The sequence below is a fragment of the Sus scrofa genome, chromosome 13 (assembly GCF_054392235.1).
Source record: "Sus scrofa isolate SSC_HxYL_T2T_F1_AM1 chromosome 13, Sscrofa_HxYL_maternal_Yorkshire_Landrace_v2.0, whole genome shotgun sequence".
In the NCBI taxonomy this organism is placed as follows: domain Eukaryota; kingdom Metazoa; phylum Chordata; class Mammalia; order Artiodactyla; family Suidae; genus Sus; species Sus scrofa.
Window position 1 is genome coordinate 38,770,422 of NC_139395.1, and position 19,635 is coordinate 38,790,056.

Genomic DNA, 19,635 nt, shown 5'->3' on the forward strand with positions numbered 1-19,635 from the left:
ACTCTGTCTCTCCCATTCATCTCCAGCTTCCAATGTTTACTACGGCCCTTTCCTTCTTGGATGGTAGAAACGCCTCCAGATGTCAATGCTTGTTGTGCACAGTTCTAAGAGGGCGTCCTGTGGGAGCTCTCCTGAGGTGCAGCAGGTTAAGAATCCTGCGTTGTTTCTGAGTCCGGTGGGGTGGGTTAAGGATCCGTTGTCCTCACAACTGTGGCATAGGTCTCAGCTGCAATTCGTATTCCATCCCTCCCCGGGGGAGCTCCATATACAGCGGATGTGGCCAAAAAAGAAGAAAAAAAAGGGGGTCATATATGCCAACTGACATGTGTGTATTTCTCCCTGGATAGAGTGTCTGTGGTCACTGAGATGGGAAAGCATCATGCAGCATTTACACTCAACTCAGAAAAAAGAAAAAGGACCAGACTGGATTGAGAGACTCAGTGTGTAACTGCAGTGGGAGGAAGTAAGGTCACAGAAGCAAAATCACCTTCCACCAGCTGCAAACATGTCAGGGAAGTCTTGCCTGATGTTAACGACCCAGTTTTGAACTGAAGTCACACAGCATGTTTCTACCAGATATTTTTCCTCTTATTTTTAATTCACTCCTCTAAGTTCAGTCATTAAGGCAGCATTGCTCCAAAACCTGCACTCATGTGCTGATGAGCAATGGCAACTGGGAAAAAAAAAAAAAAAAAGCATAACCTGAAAGTTGAGAATTATGTTTATTCAGCAGAAAAACTGAGGACTTTAGCCTGGAAGACAGCCTTTCAGACAACTCCAAGGGACTGCGGGGAAGAGTTTAGGGAGGAGCTAGGATACATAGGAGTTTTGCAATAAAAACCAGGTCATTGGAAAGTCCAAATATTACTATTAAAGAAAAGCAGACATCTCAAGTTAATGAATGGAATGTGTTTCTATGTATGGGGAAAATGTAAGAGTTGAGGTTCATTGAAATTATTCCTTTGATATGCACCTTTACTATTTAGGGCCAGTATCCTGCTTTTCTTCATCTGGAACCTCCTGAAGGTACACAATTGAGGGCCGCTGCACTGGCTGCAGGCTTGATGGCCGAAACATCCTTTGTTAACTTGACATGGCTGGCAGCACTTTTTACCCACAGTAATGCTCCTTTCACAAAACCTTGTATATTTCTGCATCCTCAGGGACTTGGGGGGAGGATTGAGGGGATGGGGGAAACTCTGGGCTCTGGGGTTGTGAGTGTGGCAGGAACAAATACAGAAGAGGAAAACCTGGCAGGCACTGACTGTCCTTGAAAGCCAGCCCATTTCTGCTGAACCCAGAGCCAAGCCAACAGACCTGCCGAGAGTGGGGCAGTGGGCAGTAAGCTTTCAATCTGTGCCCCACCTCTGCCACCACCTCCAAAGTGGCAAAGAACAGCCTCTAAAATACACTGATCCGGGAGTTCCCATTGAGGCTCAGCAGAAACAAACCCAACTAGAATCCATGAAGATGCGGGTTTGACCCTTGGCCTCGCTCAGTGGGTTAAGGATACGGCCTTGCCATGAGCTGTGGTGTCGGTCACATACTCGGCTCGAATCTGGGGTTGCTGTGGCTGTGGTGTAGGGCAGCAGCTGTAGCTCTGATTTGACCCATACCCTAAGAACTCCCATATGCCACAGGTGTGGCCCTAAAAAAACAAACCCAAAGCCCAAAGAAACAAACCCAAAGCCCAAAGAAACAAACCCAAAGCCCAAACAAACCCAAAGCCCAAAACCCCCCACAAATCCAGGAGTTTGCTGGTGGCCTACTGGGTTAAGGATCTGGTCTTGTCACTGCTGTGGCTCTGGTTACTGCTGTAGCAAGAGTTTGATCCCTGGCCCGGGAAAATCTGCATGCTGTGGGTGTGGCCAAAAAGTAAAATAAAATACACCATAAGTAGGAAAGTAGGTCTTTCTTCCCCTATGGGGTCTTTCTTATAAATAGTTCTTTCTTATAAAAAGATGTTTAAGCCTCAATACTGCACAAAGAAAATGAGGCTTGCTGCTTAGAACTAGGGGTAGCAAAGTATACAATGATCACTAAACAGTTTTTTTTTTTTTCTTTTTCTGCCACACCCAAGGCATATGGAAATTCCTGGGCCAGGTATGGATTTTGGGCTTCATCTGAGATAACTGTGGCAATGCCAGATCATTAACCCACTGCACTGCAGCAGGAACTCCTGTATATGTATATTTAATGTTTAGGACTTGGTTAATCCCCTCTGGAGAGAAAGATCCACTTTCTTGCCTATCACTTGTGCCTCAGTAGCACGGGAATTTAAACCTTAAAAAAATAGCATCTTAGGAGGTCCCATTGTGGCTCAGCAGATTCAGAACCTGACTAGTATCCCTGAGGATGAAGGTTTGATCCTTGGCCTTGCTCAGTGGGCTAAGGATCTGGTGTTGCCACAAGTTACAGAGTAGGTCGAGGATCTGGCTTGGATCTGGCGTGGTTCTAGCTGTAGTATAGGCTCCAGCTATAGCTCAGATTCAACTCTTAGTCTGGGAACTTCCATATGCCACGGGTGTGGCCCTAAAAGGAAAGAAAACAAAAATAAAACAAAACAAAAAACCCCAGCATCTTAGAGTTCCTCTGTGACTCACACAGCTGGTTAAGGACCCAGCATTGTCACTGCCGCGGTTTGAGTGGCAGATGTGGTGTAGGTTTAATTCCTGGCCCATTCCTGGTCCTTTCCTTGCCCAGGAATTTCCACATGCTGTGGGAATGGCCAAAAACAAACAAACAAACAAACAAAGCCAGAAAACAGCATCTTGCTTCATCAATTTCTTTCCTAATGCCCTAGATTTCCAGGTAAAGAATGGATGGTGGAAAGCGGTGAAGGCTGTCACTATGACTGGACTTTACCCTGCAGACAACCAGGACCACAGGAGGTGTGTGCCTGTCTTTTCCAACAAGAGGATCAGAATCCCCAGCAGTAAGAGTTTTCCATGGATCAGCCAGTCGGGAATAATGGGAAGTTGGGGGTCCAGGTAAGAGATAAAACCATAATCTTAATAATCTAGACCAGTTGCTATCCAATAGAAAAGTAGTTCAAGCCACTAGTATAATCTTTTTTTTAGGGCTGCATGCAAAACCTCATGGTCACTAGTCGGGTTTATTAACCACTGACGGGAACTCTGCCACTAGTATAATCCTAAGTGTTCTAGTAGCCACACTAAAAAAGCAAGAGGTAAAATTAATTTTGAAAATTATTTCACCTCATTCAATACACCCAAAATGTCGTTTTGAGGTGGAATAATAACTCAGGTAGTCAGTATAGGAGTATGGGCTTCGATGCATTCTTTGATATGGCTATCGATTAACATTTACGGTTTAAGGGCTCCAGGGAGTAACATCCCCACAGACCTTGTTTACTACAGGGAGTGTACCTATGCCCAGATGGACATTAATCTCTAACCCCAAGTGACTCAGTCTATGGGAAGAGAAGGGCAAAGAAACCTTGAGCGTTATGGGACATTTCCACCCCTAAAACCCCTATTGGACAAGGACTGATATAAGTAATTGGGCAAGGCCAATGAGAGAAAACTGCATCTTTCTGGAACCCATGTTGGTAACCCCTATCTTTAAGGGATAAAAAACCCCTATAGGACAATAGGAAGGGGGGACTCCTTCTCCCTCCCAGCTGTCCTGGGAGTTGTTTGCTTTCCTGTAATAAAGACTTGGCTGGCTTGCTACCTGTGTGTTAGTGAGGTTCATTCTTCCCCTCCCTTGAATAAGAACCTGGATTCAGGTAACATCTTTCCAGTATCAGTTTCATTATGTAATAATGTAAAGATTACTCAGGAGATTATTTTATCTTATTGCCATGTTTTATTTATTTACTTATTTTTGTCTTTTTGCCATTTCTTGGGCCGCTCCCACGGCATGTGGAGGTTCCCAGGCTAGGGGTCGAATTGGAGCTGTAGACACCTTCGCCAGAGCCACAGCAAAGGGGGATCCGAGCCTCGTCTGTGACCTACACCACAGCTCATGCAACGCCAGATCCTTAACCCACTGAGCAAGGCCAGGGATCGAACCCACAATCTCGTGGTTCTTAGTCGGATTCGTTAACCACTGCACCACAATGGGAACTCCTCGCCATGTTTTAAAAAATCTCTTCAGCACATTTCTGAGGTGAAGTTTTCAGCGTTTAAAGGGAAATGTGGATGTGCCAAAACAAAAAACTCCTGTTTAACCGGAAAATATTCCACATTGCTTTGGTTTTTTAAAAAAGTTAATTAAAATTAAATGAAATGTAAAATTCTGGTCTTCAGTCACACTAGCCATATTTCAAGTGTTATACAGCCATAGATGGCTACTGGCAACCCTATAGGTCACAGCAGGTCTCGACCGTAGCTGTTCTCCAACCGGGCCCTCAAAAGCATACGTCGGCGCAGATGACCGACCTAGTAAGCTCTGGGCACAAGAAAGCCACAAATCCTGCAGTTTCAGATCTCTCCACCAGGTGGCACTAAAGAGCACACCCTCGCCAGCGCGTGACGCGTTTCCAACCCCGGAAGCTAAATCCAGCTGTTCTATCCAGTTCCTCCCGCTTTCTCCACCTCCCGGTCGCACCCAGGCTAATATTCTCAAGTCATCAAGTCGGCAGCAGGGCATGATGGGCAGGACAGCAGGGCCGCAGAGTCTGCGAAGCGAGTGAAGAGAGGCGCCTGGAGCACACAAGGGCAGTGGGCTCGCAGGCCGGGACCCCTGACTGGCGCAGACTACAAAGAGGCCCCCGCAGTAGAACGCGTCGCCTGGCTACCGCCATCGAGTTGTCTTCTCCAGGACCTCCAGGGTCGGACCTGAGTTCCCACGGTCGGCAACCCGGGCCCAGTACACTCGCAGGCCTCCCCTCCAATGATCCAGAAGTCACGCCCGGCGCTGCTGCAGCCTCAGGATGTTGGAGACAGAGTGGAAACTCTTATGGTAAAGTGCGAGGAAGGGAAGGCAGGGGTTCCTGCATCGTCGGCTTGGGGAGGGAAATGTGGAAGGTTGCCGAGGCTCAGCAGCCCACGGTGAACCTTTTTTTTTTTTTTTTTTTTTTGCGCCCCAGATACACGCATAACAGGTTGGGGACCTGGCAGCAGAAATGGAGTTTGACTAAGATTAAAAGAGGGAGGGAGAAGGAAAGAAGTTGCAGTCCAACCCTTGGGACAGGCAAGCAGAGGTCTCGATACTACATTGGGTAGAGATAGGCGGAATTGCTGGGGCCTTGGGAGGTATGAGGGGAATGTGCCCGTGTGGCCCGGAATGAGGTGCGAGTGCTACAGGAAGTTGCTTTGATTTGGAAGTCTAAAGTGACAGATGGGAGGACACCTGGGTAGATATTTGGACCATTGCAAGGCCTGGTAGTAGCGCTAAGCCTAGGAAGCGGTCGGTCCTCGAGGGAGGTGGGTTCGGACTGTACCGCTCCCACAAGCTGGACGAGAGGACCCTCTGGGTATCCCCCACTTCGCGGCTTGCCTGGAGCAGTTGCTGTTTGCTTGAGCCTCCAAGCCACGCCCCTCCCATGTCTGGATTGGCTGCCATGGTCGTGTCGCGGGGCTGCTATTGGTGGGGGCGGAGGCGGGGCTGGGCAGGCGGGGCTAGGAGGAAGGTCCCGCGGAGTTACTACTCGTGGTGAAACGAGGCTTAGTTGCCGCTTGGCCTTAGGCTGGGAGCGCTGGTCTGCAGCGGCGGCGGAAGCTTTCCTCTCTGAGGTCAAGGTTATGGTCCACCTGCGCTCAGGGCAGGGCTGGAGTGTGGTTTTTTGTTTTGTTTTGTTTTGTTTTAAGCCAAGGCTGTGGTGTCTTCTCTACGTCTATATCTTTGAACACATGCTTACCTGTTTCTCTGGGTCTTCCAGCTCCGGCCTGGAGATTTGAATTGGATTTAGAGATTTCTTTTTTTTTAAAGGAGGATAGGAGTTGCTTGGGAACTTATTTGCTAATTACTTAAGTGCTGCTTATTGCCTTTATGTATCCGTGTATTATTGTTGGATTGGGTTGTTTGTTTTAGTTTTCGTTTTTTTTGTTTTTTGGGGGTGCTGCACACGCATCATGCGAAACATCATGTTTGGTTGTATTTATTGCCCACCCCCTCTCAAAACAAAACAAAACCCAGATGTATCACTTAGTTTATTTACCTTGAATAACTTTGGGCCGTTTAGAAAAAAAAAAAAAAAAGAAAGAAACAGCAAGCACAGCTTAAAGGATGTGCCATCTACCATTGACAATACGCTAAGACTATTCCGGGGTTTTCTTTTCTTTTGGCCCCGAGGGTTAAGGATCCAGTGTTGACACTGCAGCGGCTGGAGTTGGTGCTGGGGCCAGGGTTTGATCCCTGGCTGGAGAACTTCCACATGCTGCAGACAAGGCCAAAAAAAAAAAAAAAAAGGACTATTCAAAATGAAAATTGTTTTTTGGAGTTCCCTTTGTTGCTCAGCAGTAACAAACTCAACTAGTATCCATAAGGATGCAGATTTGATCCCTGGCCTCGCTCAGTGAATTAAGGCCCTGGCTTTGCCATGAGCTGTGTTGTAGATCAAAGACTCAGCTTGGATCCTGTATTCCTATGGCTTGTGGCTATACCTGGCAGCTGCAGCTCCAATTCAGCTCCTAGCCTGGGAACATCCATATGCCAGGGGTGCAGCCCTAAAAAGCAAAAAAAAAGAAAAAAAGTGGGGGGTTTGTTTTTGTTTTGTTTTACGCTTATATTGCCAGGTGCTTTTTGAATTTTAACTATTAGAGGTCAGTCTATACTGCTGTTATATATTTTGCATCTGCTCTATGCTAATGAACCTAGAAAATCACAAAGTTTAAAAAGTTATGGGCTCTATTCATGTATTCAGCAAATATTTATTGAGCCAGTAATATGTCCAAGCAAATAAAAACAAAAACATAAAGGAGATAGTTGCTGCAATGGGAAAGGGTGTGGTGTGTGTGTGTGTGTGTATGGGTAGGTCCCTGCAATCCCCAAAAGAGCATGGGAAAAAGCACCAGTGAAGAGAACAGCTTAGAAGCTGTAACTGCAGGTTATTCCTACAGCCTTACTGGAGCAAAGGGCTCCATAGAGAGGTACCCTGTCCAGGGATGGGGTATGCAGGGCCTGTTCAGCTTTATCCTGTGGAATTGTATTCAGCAGAGAGCCATGTGCAGATTTCCTGTTAGATGACAGGATTCACTCACTCTTGACTACTGAGCACCTGCAGTGGACCGGCCTCCATGGTCAGTGCCTCTTCTGTCCTGGACCCTCAGTCCTAAGGGAGGTGGGCCAGGGCACAGTGGAAGCACTGAGGAGTGCAGAATGCCGTGTTAGGGTCTCTCCCAGTCAGTTGAGATCTAAGCAGAGGCTCCCAGGGTGAATTAACGTGGACGGAAGAGTGGAAAAGAAGAGCTTCTTTGCATGTGAAGGAGGGGAGGCCCGGGAAGTAGGAGGAAAACCTGGACAGTGTTAATCTGAGAAGCCAGAGGCAGAGTGTACTTCAAAGAGGAGCTGGTAGTGGTCAACAGCCAACAGTGGAACAGTGCTGAGCTCCCTGGCAAATGCCCTGAACTGTTGCTGAGACTGGGTGAAAAAAGTGTGAGCTTTGAGTCCTAGGCAGTGGCTTCGAACCCTGGGACTTAGGACACATTGTCATCTCTTTGAGCTCCAGTTTCAACTGTAAAGTGGGTTTGACCATCAAGCTCTTGAGAGTGTTGTAAGGGTGTTCCTGTCGTAGCTCAGCAAGTTACAAACCTGACTAGTATCCATGAGGATGCAGGTTCGATCCCTGGCCTCGCTCAGTAGGTTAAGGATCTGGTGTTGCTGTGAGCTGTGGTGTAGGTTGCAGACAGGGCTTGCATATGGCATTGTTGTGGCTGTGGCGTAGCCTGGCAGTTGTCACTCCAATTTGACCCCTAACCTGGAAACTTCCATATGCTGCAGGTGTGGCCCTAGGAAAAAAGGCAAAAAAAAAAAAAAAGTATTGTAAGGTTTCCAGGTGATGTGTATGGATGCCTCACTGTGCTGCTCTGGGAGGGAGGCTGGCACTGCTGAGGCTGGAGACTCCCCAAGGAGGTCACTGGGGCAGATGGGTGGGGGTGGGGAGGCAGGCTGTGAGAGGAAAGAGAGGATGAAACAGTAGGCAGATCAAGGAGTCTTATTTGTCTCCTGAATGTCCTGCTGGAACATCTCAGTGTGGACTGGAGAGGCAAGCTTGTGGAGAACGTTGTGGAGTTTCCATTTTGGCTGTGGAGCTGGAGAAGGCTGCACACCATGGGAGGGGAGGTGGGGGAGGTGTGGGGATAGTAAAGTCTGGAAAGAGGCTGGACCGGGCTGTAGATGTGGGCGTTGCCAGCATGTGTGTGTGAAGCGTGGCATGGGTGGGGTTGAGGTTCCCCCGAGAAGCTGCAGCTGCAAGGAGATAAGAGGAACAGCAACATCTGTGGACTGAGAAAAGGAAACTTTTAGAAGGGCAGCTAGGAGAGGAGAGAGAAACCAAAAAAGAGGAGCTGCAGTCAGCTGTCTCAAATGCACCAGAGAGGCCAAGTAAGAAAAGGCCACGGATGGGAAGGGGGTCCTGGGAGGCAGCAGGGCCTTTGTGAGCACGTGGGGCAGCTTTAGCCGAGAGGCTTTCGCTGGATGGCAAATTTTGGGGACCTGAGGGCTGAGCAGTGAAGAGGGAGTGGAGCTGATGTAGTATCAGGCTGGAAAGATGGGGAGCTTTTGAGCTTGTTTCCAGTCAGAGGAGAAGACGTAGGAAGTAAGAGGCTGAGTGTGCAGGGGAGATGGACTCACTGATGCCATAAAATCTATCTAGGATGAGGCTGAGAAACAAAAGACTCACAGGAATATGGGTTAAGCAGAAGGAGCAGGCCCCTTCTGAGGCGCACCTGACAAAGAATACCCAGTTTGCTTGGTTATACTTGTCTTACCCATTCTATCAACCTTTGGTGCTTTTTTGAAAAAAAATTTTTTTGAAGTATAGTTGATTCATAGTGTTCTGTTAATTTCCTCTGGTGCTTTAAAAGCTATTTGAATGTGGTTGTAAACTCCCACATACATAATGTGAAATCATTTAGTCCTTTTAAGGGACTCCAGTTATAATTTAAGACTTTGCTCATTTGGTAGAATGTGGAATAATCTCTCTTCTCGGTGCAACAAATACCACAGATTACAAACATTTTGGTTCTGGTAGGTAGTTGTGTGATGTGTATAACAGGCAACTTCATATTCATCTTAAGAATTCATCTTAATTCATGGAGTTCCTGTCGTGGCTCAGTGGTTAAAGAATCCGACTAGGAACCATGAGGTTGAAGGTTCGATCTCTGGCCTCGCTCAGTGGGTTAAGAATCTGGTATTGCCGTGAGCTGTGGTGTAGGCTGGCAGCTGTAGCTCTGATTAGACCCCTAGCCTGGGAACCTCCATATGCCATGGGTGTGGCCCTAGAAAAGACAAAAAGACAAAAAAAAAAAAGAGAGAGAGAGAGAGAATTCATCTTAATTCATCTTTAGGCCAACAGCATGCCATCTATCAAAAAATATTAGTGCAGGAGTTCTTGTCGTGGCTCAGTGGTTAATGAATCTGAATAGGAATCATGAGGTTGCAGGTTTGATTGCTGGCCTTGCTCAGTGGGTTAAAGATCTGGCATTGTCCTGAGCTGTGGTATAGGTCACAGACACGGCTCGGATCCTGTGTTCCTGTGGCTGTGGCGTAGGCCAGTGGCTATAGCTCCAATTCAACCCCCAGCCTGGAAACCTCCATATGCTGCGGGTGTGGCCTTAGAAAAGGCAAAAAGACCAAAAAAAAAAAAAAAAAAAGAAAAAAAAAAAGAAAGAAAGAAAGAAAATATTAGTGCAAATGCCATTTAATGAGGAGAGCGCTTTTTGGATGGTGTTTGCCAAGTGTCTGTCTCCTTGGGCTTTTCTTTATGCCTGGATTTTTCAAAGTGCTTTTTCACAACCATTTGATAGAGGCTAGATTGCTTTGCAACCACTGAGAGTGTGTTTGGGAAGTTGGTCCGAGAGGAAGTCCTGCCCTTCTGGATGGTGCCTCTAAATTAGCTGGAATGTGTGACTCTCCACACTTAAAGCACAGTAGAGGAAACCCAGGCTTACAGTGCCTCTGCAATCTGTTTAGGTCTCAGTCAGGTGAATGAGAAAGGGAAAGTTTTTCTTTTTAATAAGGGCCGCACCTGTGGCATATGGGTGTTCCCAGGCTAGGGGTCATATCAGAGCTGCAGCTGCCGGCCTACGCCACAGACACAGCAATGCGAGATCCGAGTCTCATCTGCGACCTACATCACAGCTCACTGCAATGCCAGATCCTTAACCCACTGAGCGAGGCCAGGGTTGAACCCGCATCCTCATGGATAATAGTTGGGTTGGTAACAACTAGCCACAGGAACTCCAGAGGGGAAAGTTTTAAATTCTGGAAATGCTTGGGTTTACAGGAAGTGGTACATAGGTTTCACAATGCATTTGCTCACTTATGCTTTCACTTCCTTTGTCTTACTCCTCTAAAAAATCTGCGGGTCCTGCCACCAAGGGAACCTGAAACCAGCAGTTCAGAGTTCAAACACTGTTCAATTGATTTTTTTTTCTTTTTTTTTTTTTTTTTTTGGTTTTTTAGGGCCACACCTGAGGCATATGGAGAGTCTCAAGCTAGGGGTCTAATCAGAGCTGGAGTTGCCAGCCTATGCCAGAGCCACAGCAACACCACATCCGAATCACATCTTTGACCTATACCACAGCTCATGGCAATGCCGGATCCTTAACCCACTGAGCAAGGCCAGAGATCAAACCCGTAACCTCATCGTTCCTAGTTGTATTTGTTTCCACTGTGCCATGATGGGAACTCCGTGTTCAGTTGATTTTGCTTTTGGGAAGGAGTCGGCTGATAACTTATCATCAGGACAAATAGGGGGTTGTGGCCTATGGCATCATTCACAGATGGAAATAGCCATGGTGTCTAGTAGGTGCAAAGTTATTCTCAGTAAGATTTTATTGTAGGTAATTACTAAGGTTGTTATCAATAAGACCAGAGAGATACCCCTGGGAGTGTGCTGTGTTCTCAACAACTTTCCAACTCTGTTCATTCCTGGCTACCCTTTTCCCTTCTCTGAAGTCTGAAGATAATACAGGGTGCCACCAGGTGAGTATCTAACAGTTCCTTAGAAAGGACTTGCCCAGGTGTGGGAAAAGGTGGGGCAAAGAATGCTGACATGCTGTTCTCTTGCCCTGCAGTTGCAGCCAGTGGTCAAAGCTTTCTTATGTGGCTCCATCAGTGGGACTTTCTCCGCCCTCCTTTTCCAACCCCTGGATCTCCTCAAAACGCGCCTGCAGACTGTCCAGCCCTCAGCCCATGGGTAAGGCCTGCTGTCCCCGAGTTCACTGAGGAACTGATTTCAACAACTTCTCTCAGACATGGGAGTATCTTTAGTGGGTTAAGTCAACTTCCATTCTCTTGGATGCTCAAAGAGAAACCCAGGCCTGGCCCAACTTTCCTGTGCTTTGTATATATTCTTTTTTGTTGGCTGCGCCCATGGCATGTGGATGTTCCCAGGGGTCAAATCCAAGCCACAGCACTGACAATGCTGACTCCTTACCATTGGGCCACCAGGGAATTCCTGGATATATACACATTTACATCTCATGTTAGTTAAGTGGGGTCATACCCTGAGCAGCTTCCTGGGATCTGCCCTGGTGACATTTGTATTTTATTGTGCTAGCCTGCAATGTTATAATTGAGCTGCCTAGTACAGGCAGTGGGTGGTTTTCTGGAAATAACATAAATATTGTCTCTTGTGTGCCCCCTTGTTGGGCTCAGCACTGTGCCAAATGTGTGTCAAATGAGAGATCATCCCATTGTTTGCACTGTGGATAGACAAATAATCATGTACGAGCCACATCCTGAACACATGGGAACTCCAGGTAATTCCAAGATGCATTGTGGAGATTCTCAAGTTCAAGTGTTCCAGAAAAAAGTCCATACAGAGAAGTCTTTGAGAGGGGGGTTCTTGCATGAGGACCTGATCTAAGTGTTTTTTTTCCTTCCTTGCCTCTGTTTTGTCTGCCTTCAGATCCAGACGCGTTGGGATGTTGGCTTTGCTCTTGAATGTGGTTCGCACAGAGAGTCTGCTGGGCCTTTGGAAAGGGATGTCTCCTGTAAGCTGCCTTCTGGGTCTTCTCCTGCACCCTCTCCTTTTATAATTAACCATTCCTCACCCACCTTGCACATACCCTCTTTTAAGGGTGCGTTAGAGTTGGAGGTGGTGGGAGGGCCTTTGTGGTTCTGCCTGGCTCTCTCACTGTCACCCTGGGTGCCCTGGGCATGACTTAGTCTCTTGAGCAGATGCAGCTGGCAGGCAGGGGCGTCAGCAGGGCCTCACCCTCCCCCATCCAGTGCTTCTATACCTGCATTTCTTTGCCTGGAAGGCTTTTTCTGCCCTAGGAACTCACTTTGCCAGAAATGAGGAATTCACGCTCACCCCAACCCCACAGCAACCCCTAACCTGTGAAAGAGGCTCTTAAAACCTCCCTTCCCTCAAGTGGAGGGATAAGCCAGGCATTCAACACTGATTCCCAGTGTCCCCCAAGGGGATTGCCCAGGGCGATAACTGATTAGATGCTGCACCCTTTTCCCATCTCCTTTCCCTTCTGCCTTTAGTGTTCCCGGCACACCTTCAATCAACTGCTTGCAGGCACATCCTGGGTCTTTGGGGGAAGCCCCAGCTCAGCTTGGGGTCTTCCACGTTGGTCTTTGATTCCTTTCCTCCCTCTGGCTCTTCCTGCAGTCCATTGTCAGGTGTGTCCCTGGAGTTGGAATCTACTTCGGCTCGCTCTACTCTTTGAAGCAGTACTTCCTGCGAGGCCACCCCCCCACCGCCCTGGAGTCAGTTATCCTGGGGGTGGGCTCCCGCTCAATTGCAGGGGTCTGCATGTCACCCATCACTGTGATCAAGACACGGTATGAGGTGAGCTCGACAACTTCGGGCCCTTGGGATGAGTAAACAAGACACCGGGCTCTGAGTCAAGTGGCCACTGATGCCAACTCCCAATTTAGAACCCAACAGAAAGGCCGACATGGTCAGAGAACCCATCTATGTAGTCAGGCCAAGCCACAAGTGAACCGGAGCCCCCTTGGTCCAGGGAGGTACCCTGAGGGTGGCATGGTTCAGGGCGCAAACCAGGTCCACCTACCAGCTGCTGGTTCTGTGCTTCCTTTGCAGAGTGGGCGGTACGGCTATGAGAGCATCTACTCAGCCCTGAGGAGCATCTATCACAGCGAGGGGTACCGGGGCCTCTTCAGTGGCCTGACAGCAACACTCCTTCGTGACGCCCCCTTTTCTGGAATCTACCTGATGTTTTACAACCAGACCAAAAACATTGTGCTCCATGGTACGGTTAAAGGAAGGTGTGGGGGGAAGAGATACGCCTTGAGAGATCACATTCTCACCACTTTCTCTGAGATGGGAGACTATCCCTGTTCTTAGCAGCTCCAGATTCTAAGCCTAGTCTTAGGAATTAAGCCATGTCTGCATTGTGTGAGGCATGGGGCCAATGCTGGGATACAGCCGTGGCCATGACAGGCATGGTCCCCACCTTTCTGTGTTGATAGCTTACTAAGGCAGAGGACTGATGTAATTCCTGAGTCAGGGAGGGGGTGGAATGAAGCATGTTTTGCACAGGCCTTGTGCTGATACTCCCCACATCTGCTCGATCTTGATTTCTGGGTCCTACCCAAGGCCTCCTAAGTCAGAAGCTTTGGAGTAAGACCTGGGAGACTATATTTTTCTTTTTCTTTTTCTTTTTGTCTTTTCTAGGGGTGCACCCATGGCATATGGAGGTTCCCAGGCTAGGGGCTGAATTGGAGCTGTACCACCGGCCTACACCAGAGCCACAGCAACTCAGGATCCGAGCCGCGTCTGCAACCTACACCACAGCTCACGGCAACGCTGGATCCTTAACCCACTGAGTGGGGCCAGGGATCGAACCCGCAACCTCATGGTTCTTAGTCGGATTTGAGCCACGACAGGAACTCCCCAACCTATAGTCTTTAATTTCTCCAGTTTTCCCAATAATGTACTTTGTAGCAATTTTTATTTATTTTCAAGCGTATAAGCCAACTTCATACTCTTAGTATGGGTTTATCTGATATTTGCTCTTGACTAGAGTCATTTGTACCTTTTTAGCAAGAGGAGCCATAACTGATCCCAGTACCTTATATCAGGAAGCTAAGGACATCCATTTGACCCACTGTGGGTGATGTTAACTTTTTGTCACTTTTTATCACACGATAAAAATTGTATCTCCTCTGAAAGCCCAATAGTTTTTTTCTTTTGTAATTTGTAAGTATCTCTGTGGGGAGATATTTTGAATTTATATAAATCTATATAAACCCCCCTGTTTTATCATCCATATATTTTAGCATCAGTCAACAATTCTTGCCTGAATCAATGATGATGTGCATGGTTGTGAAAAGGTGAATTTTTAGTCCCATTTTTCTATTTGCATTCTATTTATACCTTTAAATGTTAAATTCTTGGCTTTGTTTGAATCCCAGCCCCTCCTGGCTTTGAGGAAGAATTAATGGGCACTGGCACTGCTATTTATCTGTGACTGTGAGATTTATCTATAGCTGAATGTTGCCTTTGTTCGTTTCAGACCAGTTGGATGCAGTCCTTGTACCTGTTGCAAACTTCAGCTGTGGGATATTTGCTGGTATTCTGGCCTCACTGGTCACTCAGCCCGCAGATGTTATCAAGACGCACATGCAGCTCTCCCCGGTGAAATTTCGGTGGATTGGCCAGGCAGTGACACTCATTTTCAAAGTAAGGCTTTAGAATAAATATTGGGGAGTTCCTGCCATGGCTCAGTGAAAATGAATCTGAGTAGTATCCATGAGGACACAGGTTCGATCCCAGGCCTCACTCAGTGAGTTAAGGATCCAGTGTTGCCCTGAGCTGTGGTGTAGGTCACAGATGCGGCATTGCTGTGACGGTGGCGTTGGCCAGTGGGTGCAGCTCTGATTGGACCCCTAGCCTGGGAACCTCCATATGCCACGGGTATAGCCCTAAAAAGGCCAAAAAAAAAAAAAAAAAAGAAAGAATAAATATTGGTTCATATTAAGACCTGCTTTCTAAAGCCATAGCTCACAGCCTTTACGCATTAGAATCACCTGGGGAGCTTTGAAAAATCCCCCTCCCAGGGTGGAACCTGGACTCATCATATTAGATTCTCTGGGGAGATGAAACCCTGGTGTCAATATTTTAAGTTCCCCTAATGATTCCAATATGTTTCCAAGGTTGAGAATCACTGCTAAAAATCTATAGTTATGGGTTGTTTTTTTTGTTTGTTTGTTTGGATTTTTAGGGAGGGAGCCTTTCATCAGGATAGCCCGAGATGTTTGCTAAACAAACATGCACATGGGTTTGTTTTGTGGTGGTGCCCACCACATGCAGAAGTTCCCGAGCCAGGGATCGAACCTGTGCCACAGCCACAGAAGTAACCAGAGCTGAGCCACCAGGGTACTCCATATTCTTGGGCTCTACCCGGACCTACTGAATCAGGAGATCTGGGCAGACTTACTAACCTAATTAAGGAGCTAGGAGGAAAAAAACCCAGAAGGACATTGTTTGTTTCTGGAGTTTGCTCTAAATCAGATGGACAGATGGTACTGAAGATAAAAAGTACAGTAGATGTAAAGGACACTAAAATGCTATTTAAAAGCCACCCAGTTGGCCCTTTGGAAACATGTACTTTTAACAGATTTTTTTTTTTTTAAGGGCCACACCTGCGGCATATGGAAGTTCCCAGGCTAGGGGTTGAATCAGAGCTGCACCTGCCAGCCTATGCCACAGCCACAGCAACGCCAGATCCAAGCCTCACCTGTGACGTACACCATAGCTCAAGGCAACGCTGGATCCTTAACCCACTGATTGAGGCCAGGGATTGAACCTGTATCCTCATGGATACTAACCCGCTAAGCCACAATGGGACCTCCCAGATATTCTTGTTCAAGGTAAATTTGCCACCTAGATCTTTAGATTTTTCTGTACTTCTCAAAATTTTCTACATAGCAGAGGAAACATGTAAGCATATGCAGCAAGTATCTGTCTTACCTTAGATATCAGCAAATATTTGTGAATCTGATCATATTCCTCACAAGTGCTTAGGTTGCCTGATTTCTTATTCTTCATACCTAAAATCGGGAAGTTTGAAAATTTATTTTTCAGTATATGTGAAAATGGCAGGAATGATAACAATAGGAAGGAACCATCCAGATTAAGAGGCATTTTGTCTTTAATTCCTATATAGGCAACCAAGAACATGCAGTGAATTTAAAAAAAAGATTCTCCCCCCAGACAAGCAAATTGCCAAAAAGGCACATTCTTCTTTAGCCTGGAGCCAGGGCCCAGGGCTTGGCAAGCAGACCTGCATCTGGATTTCAGCTGCCGCTTGGGGTTTGGGGCTTCTGTGCCTTGTATAAGCTGTACCACTGTACAGTGTATATAGTAACCCTATAAGATTGTCATCTAAGAAATAAATTTCCCCTGGATAGAAGACACCTTAAGTTTAGCAATGATACCCCCCAATTTTTTGCTTCCGTTTTCTTCCCAGGACTATGGGCTGCGTGGCTTCTTCCAAGGCAGTGTTCCTCGGACCCTCCGCAGGACTCTGGTGGCAGCCATGGCGTGGACAGTCTATGAAGAGATGATGGCCAAGATGGGCCTAAAGTCCTGACCAAGTGGGGACTGGGCAGAGATGGGATCTATTGCCCATATTGTTTTATGCCAAGGGCCACTTCATCTCACTAGCCAGGAACAGGATGAAGTCCTACCTGGAAAGCCAGGCAGACATGTCACCCTCACTTACCCAGTTCAAACAGAGAATTGGTGGGCCTTGACTCAAGCCTTCCAAATCTCCAGAAGAGGAGTCACTGATACGGACACACAGTGGGGAGTTAAGAGAAGGGTTTGCATGCCCTGCAATGCTACTTGAAAAGGTATTTCCAGAGAGAGCTCTGTCAGGTGGCTCTGCACAGCCACCTACACCACGATTCCTCTTTGGAACTGCTCTTGGGCAAGGAATTGCAACACCAAGGACGCTGTGGGCTGAGGACTCCAGCAGGGATCTGGATCTACAGAGAGGAGCCACTGTCACCAGTGGCTGGATCTGCATCTGAGGGGATGTTAGGATAAGGAAGAAAAGATGGCACCACTTGGTTCCTAATCAATTTCTCAGAGGCTCCAGTGCAGGGAGACCATGACTTCCTAGCCTCTACGTATCCAAATAATACTTTTTGATCTTGGCCCCTGCACTGCTTCAACTCCTAGTTGTTCTGCCACTTTTCTGCAGCTGAAGTTGCGATAAATAAAGTGAAGCACTTTATCACTGAAAAACCTCAAGTGTCATCACTGTTCCAAAATAACAAAACAGTCTAAGGTGGCTGGCTTTTGATCTGTGTAGGTCCTCAAAGCTAAAAATTTTTAAAATATGTATTATATGATTCATCACTGCCTGTGAGGCAGGGTGTTCAGGTGTCTTGATCTCTTCAGTCTTCCTTGACTCTCATCTTGGGGTGATGGGAGGCTGATGCCATTGAGGGCCCTGTGGGAGCTGGGGGGCTAGGGTGGGGGGCTGGGGTTGGGGCAGAGATGAGGCCTGAGGTCTGGAGGTACAGGCTTCATTCCAATGCAGATGAGCTTATCTCATACACAGCTGGTGGATTCCAGCCACCAGAGTCCCCTTCCTTGCTCCGCATTTGTTCTTTTGGGGGCAAAAAAATCTTTTTTTTTCTTTTTTTTAATTATTCAAATGAATTTATCACATCTGTAGTTGTATAATGATCATAACAATCTGATTTCACAGGATTTCCATCCCACAGCCCAGGCACATCCCCTCCCCCCAAAAAATCTTAAAATTTGGAGAAATAGTCTCATTTTCTCGAAATGGGGTCAATCTGAAACTTGCCTTTATGAAGTCTGTGGTCTGCATATCCCAGTCCTCAAGAATTTGTTTTTTCTGCTCCCGCAGTCTCCCACAATTATTAAAGCTGAGAAAGGAAGTGGTTGATGAGCTTCAGCTGGCTTTGGGAACACTGCCCAGTGCCCTTTTAAATAAAACTGATTTTGGAGTTCCCGTTGTGGCACAGCGGAAATGAATCCGACTAGGAACCATGAGGTTGCAGGTTCGATCCCTGGCCTCACTCAGTGGGTTAAGAATCCGGTATTGCCGTGAGCTGTGGTGTAGGCTGGCAGCTGTAGCTCTGATTTGACCCTTAGCCTGGGAACCTCTATATTGCTGTGGGTGCGGCCCTAAGAAAACAAAGATATTAAAAAAAAAAAAAAAAACTGATTTCGTTCTTGGCTGCCTCAGACTTGAAGCAAATTACTTAGGGGTGGGGCTTTGTGGGAGTAAACAGTCATCTGGCAGCTGGAGATAAGACCTAGTAAGGCTCCAGGCAACAAGGACAGAAACACTGCTTTCAAGTTGTGTTATACTCAATTTCCAAGAATATATTATGAAATACCTCAAAAGATCACAAGAGTAAATGATACATTGCCCCTTCACTCACGTCACTCAAATGGAACAATTATCAGGATTTAATTTAACCACTTTTGCTTGTCTTTCTCCTCTCCCCCACCTCCTTTTTTCTTTCCTTAAGGAGATTGCAGACATCATACCATTCCACTCTTCACACGTCAATGCATTTCTAAAAATTATGGACATTCTTCTTACATAACTACAACGTTCTTATCCCACCTGAAAAAAAGTTAACAATTTTCTTGCTTATCCAACACTCAGCCCATATTCACATTTCCTTGATAGTCTCAAGAATGGTTTTTTCAGTTGGCTTATTTGAGTCAGGATTCAAACAAGTTCTGAGATTGTTTCACCGGCTGTTCTAAATGGTAAGTGATTTTGAGGCAATCCAGGATTAGTTAGTTCCTAAGGGCCCAATCAAGTTAGGGAACCTAGCAATTAAGGACTCTGGGGGTTGCAAAGCTGAGATCTGCTGGCCAAGGCAGTGCTCCTACCAGGGTCCCCAGGCCAGAGCAGTGTGCATTTCTAACTTCTTGCTGACTTCATATTGTCAGGTTAACAGCTTTTCTCACCACATCCCGGTCTGGAGTCTAAAATCAATGGTTCTCAAACTTGGCTGCACATTGGAATCTTCTGAAGACCTCTGAAAATCATTGGTGCCGGGGGTTGCCGCCCAGAGGTTCTAGGGTAATTCAGCTTGGATTGTGGCCTGGTTATGAGGAGTTTCAAAAGTCCCTCTGGTGATTTTTTTTTTTCCTTTTACCGGCCACACCTATGGCATATGGAAGTTCTTGGGCTAGGAGTCCAATTGCGGGATGGGAGCCGTTTCTGTGACCTAACGTGGCAACGCCAGATACTTAACCCACCGACTGAGGCCGGGGATCTAACCCGCATCCTCTGGGATACTAGTCGGGTTTGTAACCTGTTGAGCCGCAACGGGAACTCCGCCCCCTAGTGGTCCTAATGCGCTGCCAAGGTAGAAAACCACTGAGGAGCCTGCAAGGCCTGACAGCTCAGCTTCAGCCTAGCGCTGCTCCAAGGGTTAAAGCAGGAGCTTCTCTGGGCCGGCATAGGAGGGACTGGGGGATGCGGGGCGTGGCTCCAGGACGGGGGCGGGACGGGGGCG

General features: G+C 47.1%; 1 protein-coding gene and 1 long non-coding RNA gene across 4 annotated transcripts; one reads left to right on the top strand and one right to left on the bottom strand.

Moving 5' to 3' along the window:
* Window positions 1–4,544: 4,544 nt before the first annotated feature.
* On the top strand, window positions 4,545–17,365 carry SLC25A38 (solute carrier family 25 member 38). 3 transcript variants are annotated; one of them, XM_084987822.1, is made up of 8 exons: window positions 8,432–8,511; window positions 10,974–11,115; window positions 11,208–11,329; window positions 12,044–12,128; window positions 12,758–12,937; window positions 13,193–13,361; window positions 14,628–14,794; window positions 16,584–17,365. In XM_084987822.1, exons 4-8 carry the CDS (start codon window positions 12,060–12,062, stop codon window positions 16,704–16,706), a joined length of 708 nt encoding a protein of 235 aa, XP_084843948.1. In that variant the 5' UTR covers window positions 8,432–8,511; window positions 10,974–11,115; window positions 11,208–11,329; window positions 12,044–12,059; the 3' UTR covers window positions 16,707–17,365. The 3 variants fall into 3 exon arrangements, with proteins under 3 accessions (XP_003358423.2, XP_084843948.1, XP_005669428.2); XM_005669371.4 differs by having other exon boundaries at window positions 11,089–11,115; XM_003358375.3 differs by lacking the exons at window positions 8,432–8,511; window positions 10,974–11,115 and adding an exon at window positions 4,545–4,929.
* On the bottom strand, window positions 6,102–16,164 carry LOC146397264 (uncharacterized). Its single transcript, XR_014822767.1, has 2 exons — window positions 16,085–16,164; window positions 6,102–6,346 (listed from the first exon to the last, which is right to left on the bottom strand). It is a non-coding gene; the product is annotated as an uncharacterized LOC146397264 (long non-coding RNA).
* Window positions 17,366–19,635: the final 2,270 nt, after the last annotated feature.